Source organism: Dendrobates tinctorius, unplaced genomic scaffold (assembly GCF_039654945.1).
Source record: "Dendrobates tinctorius isolate UK_male_01 unplaced genomic scaffold, ASM3965494v1 ptg000056l, whole genome shotgun sequence".
Taxonomy (NCBI): Eukaryota; Metazoa; Chordata; class Amphibia; order Anura; family Dendrobatidae; genus Dendrobates; species Dendrobates tinctorius.
The window spans coordinates 2,176,684-2,192,097 of NW_027361724.1; the positions used below are offsets into that span (position 1 = coordinate 2,176,684).

General features: G+C 48.4%; 1 protein-coding gene across 3 annotated transcripts in view; it reads left to right on the forward strand.

Moving 5' to 3' along the window:
- The window catches only part of MTX2 (metaxin 2), a 100,421-nt gene extending 87,182 nt beyond the window's left edge, over positions 1-13,239 (forward strand). For all 3 annotated transcript variants that reach the window (XM_073577424.1, XM_073577427.1, XM_073577425.1), the window contains exon 10: positions 12,851-13,239. In XM_073577424.1, the coding sequence (XP_073433525.1) occupies positions 12,851-13,061 (211 nt within the window). In that variant the 3' untranslated portion in view covers positions 13,062-13,239. The remainder of the gene's footprint in view (positions 1-12,850) is intronic.
- The last annotated feature ends 2,175 nt before the right edge of the window (positions 13,240-15,414 follow it).

The following is a 15,414-nucleotide window of genomic DNA, read 5'->3' on the forward strand; positions in this document are numbered from 1 at the left end:
GCTCCCGTACCTTTTTCCCCCTCTGCCTCTTCTCCCGAGGGTAATCAGGAAGATCAAGAGGGAGAGGGTTCCGGCAATTCTGCTGGCCCCAGACTGGCCCCGTCGAGCCTGGTACGCGGATCTAGTACAGCTCCTCGCAGACGTGCCCTGGCGTCTACCGGAACAGCCAGACTTACTGTCCCAGGGGCCGATCTACCACCAGAACTTAGGGGCCCTGTGTTTGACGGCATGGCCGTTGAGTCCTGGGTCCTGACCCAGGCGGGGTTTGGGCGTGAGGTGGTAGCCACGATGATTAACGCCAGGAAGCCGGCCTCGGCGAGGATCTATCATGGTACTTGGAAGGTTTTCTTTCTCTGGTGTCGAGAGCACGGGGTTGCGCCCTTGTCCTTCTCGGTTCCCAACATTCTGGCCTTTCTGCAGTCAGGCCTGGACGCAGGGTTGGCTCCGAGTTCCCTGAGGAGACAGATCTCGGCTTTGTCAGTTCTGTTCCAGCGAAAGATCGCTAACGTTATGCAGGTCAAAACTTTCATTCAGGGAGTCTCGCATCTAGTGCCCCCCTTTAGAGCTCCCTTAGACGCCTGGGACCTTAATCTGGTGCTGGGGGTCCTGCAGGAAGCTCCTTTTGAACCATTGCAGGAGGTCGGATTGCCATACCTTACCAGGAAGGTCGTGTTTTTGGTAGCGATAACCTCCATTAGGCGGGTCTCGGAGCTGGCAGCCCTATCTTGTAGAGCACCGTTTCTGACCTTTTTTAAGGATAAGGTAGTCTTGAGACCACCTCCGCCGTTCCTGCCGAAGGTGGTGTCCTCATTCCATATTAATGAGGACATCGTTTTGCCTTCATTTTGTCCAGCTCCAGTACACAGAGTTGAGAAGGCGCTCCACACGCTGGACCTGGTGAGAGCCCTCAGGAGGTATGTGTCGAGGACAGCACCTTTTCGCCAGACAGATTCGTTGTTTGTGATCCCTGAAGGGCGCAGGAAGGGACTCGCAGCCTCACGGTCGACCATAGCCAGATGGGTTCGCCTTACTATTCAAGAGGCTTACCGTATTAGAGGCACGCCGGTTCCACCGGGAGTAAGGGCGCACTCGACTCGGGCAGTGGGCGCCTCTTGGGCGCTTCGGCATCAGGCTTCGGCAGAACAGGTATGCAAGGCGGCAACGTGGTCAAGCCTGCACACGTTCTCTAAACATTACAGCGTACATACTCAGGCTTCGTCGGATGCGAGCCTGGGTAGGAAAATTCTCCAGGCAGCGGTGGCACACCTTTAAACAGGTGGGCATGCGGTGTGGATTGGTGAGTTGCTCCCACCCAGGGACTGCTTTAGGACGTCCCACAGTCTCTGTGTCCCCCAATGAGACGAAGGAGAAACATGGATTTTTGTGAGTACTCACCGTAAAATCCTTTTCTCCGAGACGCTCATTGGGGGACACAGCACCCACCCTGTTAGCCAGTTGGCTCTTGTTTAGTTAATTCCTTATTTATTGTAGGGTGGTCCTTTTTCAGACATATTGTTTTCTGCGTTAAGGCTAATTGATTGTTATGTTCTCCTACTGCTTTTGCACTAAACTGGTTTCCTCCCGCTGTCGGGGCGAGGGTGTATGCGGCGGAGGAGGAGCTAACTTGTTTTTTGTATACTTAGTGTTGGCCTCCAGACGGCAGTAGCACACACCCACAGTCTCTGTGTCCCCCAATGAGCGTCTCGGAGAAAAGGATTTTACGGTGAGTACTCACAAAAATCCATGTTTTGCTACCAATAGCTATGATTTTCTTTTGTAGTATTAACAAATCTGATCACCTGCTGAAGCAGGGCTTTGTGCGTTCTTTGTGTTATCGCCGCCATGTATACACAGTCGGTAGTTGGGGATTTCCAACAAACACTCGTTATCAACTCTTGTAACCACACCATAAGATTTCTCCATCCGTAGTGATGTTACTACACAGAGCCTCAATTAGGAATCGGCGGTAATATAAAGGGCTAGTATGTTCTATAGTAGCAGTACGATGTATTCACATATGTGTGGTAAATGCAGTTCTCCCCATTTGTGCACATCATTAGTTGTATCCTTGCAGACTCCACCATTGGCTTAGACAATGTCTGATTTGTAAATTAAAACACAATTCCGAAGTATAAGCTGCCATCAGACTAGATTGAAAACTCTTCATATTAGGCCATTAAAATACATCTTGATGATCCTACCTTATCTCCTCATTCCATTAAGCCGGTTATATAGTGCCGGCCATATGGCAGCGATTCAACTCTAAACTCATCAAGAGGGAATTATTCCCATGGTATTCATCCCATTGATCATATTAGCACAAAGTTAGAAATGTCGGTTTCATTATCTCCATTTTTCCAAGAATTTATTGGACATATGTCGTCATGCATTATGGTTAAATATAACTAGGATGATGGGGGAACAGGTTGGAGTTTCCATAAAGGGTTAACAAGTGGCTCATGTGTAGGATTTCCTTGCTCCCATTTATGGTAACATAGCAGAGGGAATATAGCAGAATCAATCTTAGAGGGGAGGGATCAAAATGTCTACAAATATGAAAAAGGAACCAAATGTCAGGTACCATTGTGCATAAGATGTAAGCCAACGATTAGCTACAATGGACATCATCTCGGATTTTGCTCCATTGACAGTTTTTTTTTATTTCCTGTATGTGATCCTCTCAAGGTCCATTTTCTAGCTTTCTTAGACTTGTTAAAGGAAAACTGTATTTTTATGTAGTGTTCAGCAAAAAAAAATTGTCGGACCGTGGTTCAGTGACCACCTATGTAGTCCATAGACCAGAGCCCCGCAAACTTCTTTCTATCTGTGGCATCCCCAGTCCCCGTTCTGAGTAGTAGGTCCCTACATCATACATGTCGCAATGTAATGTCTTTTTGGGGCCTACTAATCAGAAGAAGTGCTGGTATGGCACAGGTAGTACTAGGTTAGAAGTGCTGTGGTCCCGTGGTCACAGGCCACCAACATTGCACTGGACTAGGGTCCTGCATTTTTTTTTTTTTTTAACTCTAGCAGTAACCCACACTGTGTATTTTCCAAACGGTTGATTTCTTAAACAGGGATGGATTATGAGAAATCTGAGAGCCAATCTATGTGAAAGCTGGGAAGATAGACTTTAAGGGGTTGCATTAATTAGACGAGCTAATATTGGTGTAAAACATCCTTGTTCCACCCCTGTAAACATGCTGGTGCACCCGATGAACAAGCATAAAAATCATTGTTACAGGCAGCACATCCCTTCCATATAAACTTCCGTATAAACCGGTGCCAATAACGTGATGCTGTATCTGGTCGGAACGACCGTTCTGTTACCATTGGTTATTATTGGTTGGTGTTAAAAAGCCAATAAACAAGTTCTGATTTCCTGATCTAGGCAGTATAGTGCTGTCTATGGAAGATATTCATAACTTACAGGCTGATCGGATAGACGAGTGTTTGGGTATCCATGTAGGAGATAAATAAAATAAATAAATCTTTATTTTTATATAGCGCTAACATATTCCGCAGCGCTTTACAGTTTGCACACATTATCATCACTGTCCCCGATGAGGCTCACAATCTAAATTCCCTATCAGTATGTCTTTGGAGTGTGGGAGGAAACCGGAGTACCCGGAGGAAACCCACGCAAACACGGGGAGAACATACAAACTCCTTGCTGATGTTGTCCTTGGTGGGATTCGAACCCAGGACCCCAGCGCTGCAAGGCTGCAGTGCTAACCACTGAGCCACCGTGCTGCCGAGATGAGGTTCAATGTGGAGAACTGTAAAGTTATGCACCTGGGCACTAATAATCTGCAGGCATCATACAGTATATTCTTAGGGGAGTATAACTAGGAGAGTCCCTTGTAGAGAAGAATCTGGACGTAGATCTCAAAATAAATAATAGCATGCAATGTCAGTCAGCTGCTTCTAAGGCCAGCAGGCTATGGTCATGTATGATAAGGGGCATGGACTCGGAGGACAGAGACGTAATACTACCATTTTACAAAGCATTAGTGTGACCTCATCTGGGATTTGCCGTTCAGTTCTGGGCACCAGATCATAGAAATAATGCCTTGGAGATAATGTGTAAAGGAGGAGCCACAAAACTGATAAGGGGCATGGAGGATCTTGGTTATGAGGAAGGATTAAAATAACGAAGTTTATTTAGTCTTAAGAAGAGACATCATTAAGTTGTACAAGTACACAAATGGCCATACAAATAGTATGATTCAAGGTTGTTTAATGTGAAACTCCCTCCAAAGACAAGGAGGCACTTCTTCCTCCTGGAGAAAAAAAAGGTTGAATCTCCAGAGGAGTCAGGTGTTCTTCACCCTAAGAACTATTAATCTGTGGATTTGTCTACCTCAGCAGCTGGTCACAGTGGGAACCTATGATGGTTTTATAAAAGGCTTAGATGCTTATTTTAGAAGAAAATAATATAAATATGTAAATGTGTAAAGTTATTTTCTCCTTCGTCTCATTGGGGGACACAGATACTGTGGGTGTATGCTTCTGCCGCTAGGAGGCTGACACTAAGTGAAAAAAAGAGGTTAGCTCCTCCTCCGCAGTATACACCCTCGCCCCTATTGCGGGCGGAAATCAGTTTTTTGCTTAGTGTCCTATGGAGGCACACACAGTCTGGATCTCTCCAGACTATTTTTTTCTAGTTTACTATGAAGATGAGACAGGGGCGACGGATCCTATTGAAAGGGTCCGATCTCCCCAAACCATCAACGGGCGAGCACGCGTTGAGTATCGTCTCCGCGTATACTTTCCCGCACCGAGGGACATATCTGGGACTTTTCCCCAGACTTCTATTTTTGTTTGTTATTTTATGAAGATGAGACAGGGGCAACGCATCCTATTGAAAGGATCCAATTTCCCCAAACCATCAACGGGCAAGCACGTGCGAGTATCCCTCCACGTATCCTTTCCCGCGACGTGGGACATTATGCCAGACTTAGCCCTGTCCACCCCTAGGTATTGAAACCATGGGCTTGCACAGAGGCACAAGACTAGTCTGTGCGGCCCCCACTGCTCCACCAACGCTAGACGGCGGTGCTGCAAGGTGGCGGACGGTCCCTCTCCTCACCCCCTGAAGGGGTTAGATGGAGCTAGGGTGCCTGCACCGTCCTATTTTTTATCAAAGACCCCCTCACATACCTGCGCTCAGGCTGAAGAGGATCATCGGTGAGGAGAGGGTCGGGGAGGGCTCCTACGAAGATTTCGGGACAGCCGCTGCAGGCGGCGTCCATTAGCATGCAAGAGAAGGGCTGGATCCGTCAGCACAGGAACGCTGCACCGGTCAGTAGCGCCATTTTTTGGTACCGCGCCCCCCCCCCCCCGGTCGGGTAGGGGAAAAATTGAGGCCGGAGCTAGGCCGCGGCCGGAAGTTCCGCCCTCGGGGCCGCGTGTCACTTCTGGCAGCCCGCCCTGCACTTGGCGGCGGTAAAAATCGAGGCCCTGGCTTCGACGCACGATTTAAAGGAAGCATCCAGGTCGGGGGGGCGCAGGACTGGGGTAAGTGCTGCCCGAGAGGCCATGCTAGGGAAAAACGAGGGGCTACCTCTTCCCCATATCCCCAGCAGCGGACAGATACAGCATGTCCAAAAAAAGCAAAGACGCACACGTTCTTTTACGCGGCATGCATCTCTTGTCGGACTGCGTTTCCGCAGGCGCAGAGCCCTCCCCTGCGACCGCGACCAATGTGTCAAATCCCCCGGAGTGGGCCCAATCACTGTCACAGTATATGGTGTCGCTTACGAGAGCAATAGAATCACTTCAAGCACCAGATAGGGGCAGGGACAGTGTTGCCGCCTTTAGAGGGAACATCCACCTCACAGGAGCCTCCGGCCTGCAGGGGCCGCCCTCACTCCAGGCAGGCCCGGGGGAAACAAATCCACACGGTGTCGCCCAGTCCATCCGGTGCCTTTGGCATTCGTAAGCTCTGCTTCTCGCTCCCCGTCACCAGTGGTTGATAGCGAGCAGACCTCAGATTGCGACTCAGACGAGCCCATTGACCTGGACACTCCAGAGTCACGTGAAACAGTGGACAGCCACATAGAAGCCATCAATCAGACCCTGGGGATTGAGGATGATACCGCAGCGGCTATGGGGCATAAAGTGGCATGTAAACGAGTGAAGCGGCCGCACAGAATTTTTTCCTCTCACTCTGAGTTTGAGGACATAGTACAGCAGCACAGAGAACGTCCAAAAAGGCGTTTTTCTCGGGTTAAAGGGCACTCGAAACGCGTTATCCGTTTGCTCCGGACCTCCGTAAACAGTGGATGGAATCCTCGATAGTGGATCCTCCGGTTTCACGCCTGGCCACTAAGACCCTGTTATCTGTCCCTAGAGTTTCCTCGATTAAAGATCCCACGGACTGCCTTATTGAGAGCCTAGCTCGTTCAGTATATGAGGCGTCAGGGTCTGCACTCGCTCCCTCGTTCGCAGGAACTTGGGTAGCCAAGGCTATGATATTATAGTCAGAAACATTAAACAAGGTCGCGCAGGAGCAGGATCTACCTGCAGAGATCTCGGAGGTCACAGGTCAGATGACGATAGCCGGAGATTATGTAATGAATGCGTTTTTGGATGCGGCCAATTGTTCAGCACTTGCTGCCGCTAATGCAATCTCTATCTGAAGAGCCCAATGGTTGAGGACATGGCGGGCTGATTCTACTTCCAAGAAGTCCTTGACTTCCCTGCCTGATCAGTGCGGCCGCCTATTTTTGGATCAACTTATCTCCGACTCCACAGGAGGAAAGAGCGGGTTTCTCCCCCAACAGTAGGTTAGATCGTTTTTTCGTCACCCGGATCAGGCACGTTTTCGGGCCTTTCGCAGTGCCACCGGCCATTCTAGGCCGGGCGTGACGGCATTGGTCAGGTGGCGGCCGCTAAGCAGCCTGAGCCTGGTCCGGGACCCGAATAGGAGACGGTTTGGGGTCATGCGTTAAAAGACTCCAGGTGGACTATGGGGCCCAATTCCGCCACCTCAGGCCGCCTCATCCAGGATAGGGAGCGGCAGGACATATAGAGCCAACCCATTGGGGAGAATGCGTGCTCAAGAGGCCAGATCGAGGGGACCCAGATCCTAAGGATCATCGGCCAAATGACTCGAGGTCTTTACCAGACGACACCAGCAAGTGGGCGGCTGCCTACTCTGTTTTCACCACGTCTGGGCCAACATCGCTCACGACGCATGGGTAAAAGAGTTAGTGTCCTCAGGTTACAAAATAGAATTTGTCAGATACCCTCCAAGAAGGTTTTTTCTTTCCCGGCTTCCCAGGGTGGATACCCAGGTAAGGGCTCTATTGGGAGCCATCAAGTCGCTCCTGCACAACGGAGTCATTGTTCTAGTGCCGGAACAAGGAAGAGCTCAGGGGTTCTATTCAAACCTTTTTGCGGTCCTCAAAAAGGACGGGTCTGTCAGGCCTGTTTTGGACCTAAAGCTTCTGAACAAATTCATCAGGATCAGACATTTCCGGATGGAGTCTCTCCGTTCAGTCATAGCGGTCATGGAGCAGTGAGAATACTTGGCCTCAATTGACAGCCATGACGCTTTTCTGCATATTCCCATTTTTTCCCTCCTCATCAGAGGCGGCTACGCTTCGCCATCAGCGTTCAGCATTTTAAGTTCGTAGCGCTACCCTTCGGGCTAGCCACGGCTCCCAGAGTGTTCACAAAGGTTTTGGCAATTGTCAGGGCCACACTGCATTCTCGAGGCATAGTTGTCTTGCCTTATTTGGACGACCTCTTGGTCAAGGGCCCGTCAATACGGGCATGTGAGGAAGGTGTCAACATCACGCTAGATACTCTTGCCGCTTAGATGGTTGGTCAATGCAAAGAAATCATCCCTTGTGCCAGCTCAGAGGATCTCCTTCCTAGGAATGATTTTCGACACTTGCTGAGGGTTGATAATTCTCCCTCAGGAAAGGGCGCTAGTCTCCGGCAGGGAGTCCGGACACTACGCCAACCAGTCCCTCATGCCATCCGATCCGCGATAAGGATCCTAGCGAAAATGGTGGCAGCAATCGAAGCGATACCTTTCGTCCAGTTCCATCCTTCACTCACTGCAGCACGCCTCGTGTCAGCCTGGGACAAGAATCCTTTTACGCTCGATCGACGGTGCAAACTGTCCTCTCAAGTCGGGCAGTCGCTTGGATGGTGGATAACCAGTTCCTCTCTGGCCTAGGGGAACCTTTCCCCCCATGTCATGGGCTGATAATGACAATTGACGTCAGTCTCCTCGGTTGGGGAGCGGTGTTTCGCCACCACACAACCCAGAAACGGTGGTCGCCACAGGAGGCACGCCTCCCGATCAACTTATTGGGGGATACGAGCAATTTGGCTGGCTCTGCAGAGGTTTCATCACTTTCTAGCAGGCCGTCCCGTCCGGATTCCATCAGACATTGCCACGGCGGTGGTTTACATAATTCGTCAGGGGGGCACCCGCAGCAGAACAACCATGCGCGAGGTGGAGCACGTTCTTCAGTGGGCCGAAGCAAACCACTCGGTGATTTCGGCTGTCCACATCCCGGGAGTGGAAAATTGGGCGGCAGACTTCCTCAGCCGGCAGGGTCTTGCATCCGGAGAGTGGTCTCTACATCCCGAAGTTCTTCAACAGATTTGTCAACTGTGGGGAGCTCCGGATGTGGACCTGACGGTTTCCAGAGTGAATGCCAAGGTGCCCACATATGTCGCTCGGGCCAGGGACCCGCAGGCATTCGCGGTGGACGCGTTGGTTCTGCCATGGAACCAGTTTTGCCTCCCATATCTATTTCCCCCACTGCCACTACTCCCGAGAGTCAGCAAAGGGATCAAGACGGAAGGGGGGCCGGCGATTCTGCTGGCCCCAGACTGGCCCCGTCGAGCGTGGTACGCAGATCTAAGGCAGCTGCTCGCCGACGTTCCTGGGCGCCTGCTAGAGCGTCCAGATCTACCATCTCAAGGGACAATTTGCCACCCGAACTCAGGGACCCTGTGTTTGATGGCAGGGCCGTTGAATCTTGGATTCTAACCCAGGCAGGGTTCGGGAGCAAGGTGGTCGCTACAACGATTAGCGCCCGGAGGCCTGCTTCAGCATGAATTTACCACCACACCTGGAAGGTGTTCTTTGCTTGATGTCGAGGCGCGGTGTTTCTCCGATAAGATTCTCGATCTCCAACATCTTGGTTTTTCTCCAGTCGGGTTCAGAGAGCCCGGATAGCTCAGTCGGTAGAGCATTAGACTCAGGCTTTGCCCCAGGTTTCCGCAGGAGACAGATGTTGGCCTTATCCGTCCTGTTCCAGTGCAGGGTTGCTGCCAATTTGCAGGTGAAACTTTTCCTCCGGGGAGTGTCTCACTTGATACCCTCCCTATATGGCGCCGATGGACGCCTGGGTTCTTAACATGGTCTTAAACGTTCTGCAGGAAGCTCCATTAGAACTGCTTCAGGATACTTTTCCTGGAAAGTTGTTCCCCTAGTGGCCATCACTTCCATCAGGCGGGTTTCAGAGCTGGCGGCTCTATCCTGCCGAGCTCCGTTCCTCACTTTCCATAGGTAGAAGGTGGTCCTCAGACCAGCCCCTCTTTTTCTGCCGAAGGACGTGTCCTCTTTTTCACATCAATGAAGATGTTGTTTTGCCTTCATTTTGTCCAGCACCGGTGCACCGTGGGGAAGAAGGCTCTTCACACGTTAGACCTGGTAAGAGCCCTCCGGAGGTACGTGTCACGGACGGCACCCTTTCCTCAGACGGACACGCTGTTCGTGCTCCCTGAAGAACGCAGGAAGGGACTCGCTGCCTCAAAGTCGATCATAGCCAGATGGATTCGTTTGACTATTCAGGAGTCCTACTGCATTAGAGGCACGCCGATTCCAGCAGGGATCAGAGAGCACTCTACTCGGGCAGTGGGCGCCTCTTGGGCGCTTCGGCATCAGGCTTCGACGAACAGGTTTGCAAGGCAGCAACCTGGTCCAGCCTGCACACATTTGCCAAACATAATATCCATGCTCAGGCCTCGGCGGATGCAAGACTGGGTAGAAGGATTCTCCAAGCAACGGTGGCGCACCTTTAAACAGGAGGTGAATGTAGCTTGGATCGGTGAGTCTATCTCCCATCCAGGGACTGCTTTAGGACGTCCCACAGTATCTGTGTCCCCCAATGAGATGAAGAAGAAACATGGATTTTTGTGAGTAATCACCGTAAAATCCTTTTCTCTGAGACGCTCATTGGGGGACACAGCACCCACCCTATTAGCCAGTTGGCTCTTGTTTAAATGAATTTGTTTACTTATTTGATATAAGGGTGGTGTTTTCCTTTGGACATGTTGTACCTGTATTAAGGCTGATTTGTTGTCCTCCTACTGCTTTGGCACCAAACTGATTTCCGCCCGCAATAGGGGCGAGGGTGTATACTGTGGAGGAGGAGCTAACCTCTTTTTTTCACTTAGTGTCAGCCTCCTAGTGGCAGAAGCATACACCCACAGTATCTGTGTCCCCCAATGAGCGTCTTGGAGAAAAGGATTTTACGGTGAGTACTCACAAAAATCCATGTTTCTAAATGTTTCATCTAGTGGATCGACAATTGGTATCAGGAGGGAAGGATTAGTTGTTCTTGGACGGACTGGATCATGCATTGCTGTCATGCATGTGCCCCTTCCCTTTGTCCTGTCCCAACCCTCTGTTGAACCTGATGGACATTTTGTCTTTTTTTTTCAACCGTGTTAATTATGTAAATATGTAATGCCTTGTATATAGTCTAAATAGAGCCTTGAGCAACAACTTTAACATAGGGAGACAGTTATCTGATTTATTTGTCTCCTGAGACACCATGACCTTACACAGCGTCATCCCTTCATGGTACTGTATGGTGGCCATCCAGATGAATAACCGGCCATTTAATAAATATAACAATAGGGCATATGGCTCGAGGTTAATCTGTTTCGACAATCCCTTTTATAAATATCATTGGGGTTTCCATGTAATTAAGTGGTTCTAGAATAAATATATATTTACATATTATAGACTTCCATATTGAAGTACAACCAGACAGATTTGTGATGAGAGCATGTGCGGTTATACCCCTGCAGAGGGTCGGAGTTACCTGAAGGTATCACTGATGACATCTGCTTGGGTGACAAGGTCACAGCATTCATGGCTGTCAAGTGGAAGTGGTGCCATTCACAGAATCTCTTCTCCCCTTTGATTTTTTTCCCTGTGACGTTTATTACCATTTGTTTAGACATTTACACAACAGAAATGGATCCGACTGCCACAGCTATGTAGTTCCCATTCTCACTTGGTAGGAATGTGAGACCCATGAAAAGTGCAGAAGAGTCGTCTGTAAGCGTTTGATGTGCTTCCCCTTTCTTATGCACCAGAGCTGTAGGGGACATTGCAAAAGGACAGGTGATTCATGTCCCTTGTCCCACTACTGAAAGGGTGAGAAACAGTTGTCACTTGTCACACTACCGGTCACGCCGAGGGTATGGGGCTGGAACTCCCATCCGGTATCACCATATGTGGAGGCATAGTCCATGCACCCTTACTTACTGGTGCGAGTCCTGTATGTGTATACATGGCTGCGAGTGATGTACATGATAAACCTGTGTTGTATGCCCTAAATGCTGAGATATTTACTAAAAACATGTAAAAACACTTATTTTACCATCCATGGAAGCCAAAAAAGCCCATGCCAGTTGCTGCGAGCGGGTCCTGAGCCTCTGTATTACATTACATTGGTATTGAAGCAGATACAACATTGTCTTGGTTTATAGCCAGCTTTAATAAAACTGTTTTATTTTTAATTTTTTTGGGATATATATATGACTGCCCTGTACATTGAATTCTACATGCAAATAAACCAAACAATTTTGGGCATTAGTTTCTTTCTACCGCCACAGTCACACAGTCCTGTTTATTGCCGGTGTTCAGATCTCAACTCTGTAACATAGTTAGTTGGCGCCTATTTTCATCGCACAGCCCTTAACAGATGACTTTTAGGGTAAGTTCACACTAGGCGTTTTTTAAGTGTTTTTTTTTTTTTTCTGCCGCAAAACCTGATCTCTTGGCAGGAAAGAAGCTGCGGGAAAAAAGCATGGTTTTCTTGTGTTTTTGTGCGGGTTTTTTACTGTGGTTTTGGCATGCTAGATTTGTGTCTTGTACATGCTGATAAAGTTTAGTGTTGGAAAAAAGTCCTATTCTATGGAATCAGGTTTTGGCACAAGAAATGCAGCAAAACCTTATACCTGATTTTTTTGGCGCGTGTTTTTTTCAGCGTTTTTTTCACCACCCGTTCATTTCAATGGGTGAAAAGCGCTGCACACTCAGGCAGGCAGGCAGGCATGTTTTTAATAGGGTGAAGTGGTTCCCCTGAGAGCAAAAGATTGGGCTTGTTGAAATTCAACATGCTTAATCCTTTTTCACCTGACATGTGACGAATGAAGGGCAGCTGAATAGTTAATATGGTTTAGACTTAAGGTGGTTTCCTCCAAAATCGGTAGGATTGACCAACCTTGGTGTAATGTGCATTTACCTAAAAGCAAAAACGCTCTCTCTTCCTTCCTTGGTTCCCTGGGATCTCATTTTGATTGCCGAAACGCATGGGAGTTTTGAATTCTTTTCAAAACGTAAGTCCTCAAAAAGAATAAATTGATGCATTGGGGAGTGGTAAGCATGGTATCTCCATCTTAGCACCATGTTTGGGCAACGGGCTAATGTATCACTAATGTACCCTGAGTCATCAATGGAATTAATCTGGAAGGGAAAAATTTCTGATTTTACCTTACATGTTTTTCCCTCATTAGGAGAAATCACAGATGGTTTTGACTTGAACACTGCACTGATCTGTTTCTTGTCCAACTCTTGTAGACCCACTGAGCTGGACGCTCTGGTATTCGGACATCTGTTCACAATCCTCACCACTCAGCTGACTAATGATGAACTCCGCGAAAAAGTGAAAAACTACAGCAACCTCGTCGCTTTTTGCCGAAGGATCGAACAGAACTATTTCGAAGATCACGACAGGGACAGTTCTGGCAGCTCTTCTTTAAGATTATCCAAAGGCCCAACATTGCCCTAGGATTACCAAATTATGAATTTTTTGAGAAATAAAGTATGAGAATTGTCATATTACTGTAACAGAATTATGGTGTAGACATATAATAAATACAATAGATAATCTTTTGTATTGCACTCAAAAGTATTCATAGAACTGAACTCTTATCTGCATTATAATAAATGGAAAATAAATGCCTGAAGACTACACTTCCTTCTTTTTGATCTTCCCCAAATCCCCTGTCCCAGACCTCTAGAAATGTAGCAAATAGTGGCTTCAGATCTTGGCAGGAGAAGAACAAAGGAGAGGTCATTTGCATCACACTCCAGGGATTATAGAGTCACTGACATCAGGCAGCAAGACTTGGTAGAACTACTGTTTCCAGGGTTTAACAAGCAACAACTCTGAAAATCTGTGTGTTTACAAGGTGATTAGTCCCTGTAACAGATTAGCATCCCAAAGATGGAAGTGTAGCCGTAATCTGGTTAAGTAAAAATAACAACTTTTCGGCTTTTTCTTGTGGTTGTTCCCTAACTCTGATACCTTCTCTTTTTTTAAGCTGTTAAAAATGTTACAAATGTCGACAATAAGAAAGTAGGGACTATATGGATATCTGGACACAGCTTTGAGGCATTCCGAAACGACCAATTTTTCGAGTGGAAACTACTTCTGCAACTCCTTTATTGGGAGGATTTTTCGGAGTTTTTCATTTTTTTGATATGCAAATTGCCTCTTCAGAAAGAAAGAGGACTTTTACTCTACAGCGCCACCTATTGGTAGTAGCGATCCTACAAGTCACAATCAACCCTTTAACGAGTCTTGTAGTATGACTTAGGATACAAGCCAAATCAGAATCTCTTTTTGAAGCATTTTAGAAGATTTCTTTTAAATGTTTTGCAACATTTTTTTGTGATCATGGGCCTTGCTCTTTTTTCTATGATTTGTTTTTGTTTTTTCCTTCTTCAACTTTAACCTTTCAGACACGGCTACTTTTTTTTACTTTTCTTTTCCTATATTTTTTTAGTTTGGACAATTATACACATGGCTTAACCAAATTATGTTTTTTTTTAATTATTTTTTTCAATTGTGCCATTTGTATTAAAGAAGCATTTCTACCAAAAAAAATTTGTTCCCTAAACCTGTCTAGATATATATGTAGTGTGAGAGGGGTAATACACTTTCCGATTGCCATCTTTCCTATTTTCCAATGCCGCTCCAGTCCAATCTAATTCCAACATGGCAAAAACTACAGCTGACTGAGAACATAGCCCTTGCTCTTTTTATGATTGTTAGTAGCCCTTCATAGGTGTATTAACATGGCTGACCAGGGGCCTTCAGTAGCCCCCCCGACTACCATTGCAACAATCGATCACATCACAGGGAAGTTGAAAAACTGTTGGAAGCAACTCCCCCCCCCCCCCCCCCCCAAATCCGCCAATAGCAAGCGACACTACTCCGTCCTCCTTCTCCTGGACCTGTCTTCTGCCTTCGACACCGTAGACCGGTGGTCCCCAACCTTTTTTGCACCAGGGACCGGTTTCAAGCAAGACCATTCTTCCATGGCCTGGCAGGGCGGGGATGGAGGTGTGGCAGGGGCGGGGCTTTGGTCATAAGGGGGCGGGGCTATGGATGCGGTTGTAGTGTAGCAGTGCATACTTATAATTAAATGATAACATTTATAATGTGACTCAACTCACCATAGGTTTTGAATGAGTGCTCCATCACCCCCATCCTTGCCTTCACCCCATCACTCCCTTCTCCATCACCCCCATCATGGCCTTCTCCCATTACCCCCTCATGGCCTTCTCCCATCACCCCAGACATCATGGCCTTCTCTCCCCATCACGGTCTTCTCATGTCCCCATCTCCTCCAGGGCCAGGCTCCACCTACACAAACAGACACACATACACACACACACACACAGACATACATGTACACACACAGATAGACATACATATACACACATTATATATACACACACCACCTCTCTCCTCTCACCTGTCCGCAGCATCGCCCGCGCTTCCTCGCTCTGACACAGCAGCGGCCGCGGCGCGCTCCTCTCTGTGTCAGTCAGAGACAGGAAGCGCGGGCGGCGGGCAGGAAGCTGGATGGGTCCTTGCAGCTCCGCTCCTGCTATTCCCTCTTGCAGGCAGCGGAGCTGCTTGGATCGCTCCCTGGCCGCCGCTACACATGAGGGCAGTCTAAGAATTGCTGCGCGCCGCCCCAGGCTCCGCTACGCCACTGACCGCCCCTGGCTCCCCTTGTGTCCGCGGACCGGCAAGGGCACTGCAGCGGCCCGGTGCTGGGCCGCGGACCGGCGGTTGGGGACCCCTGCCGTAGACCATTCCCTCCTGCTACAGACTCTCTCATCTCTTG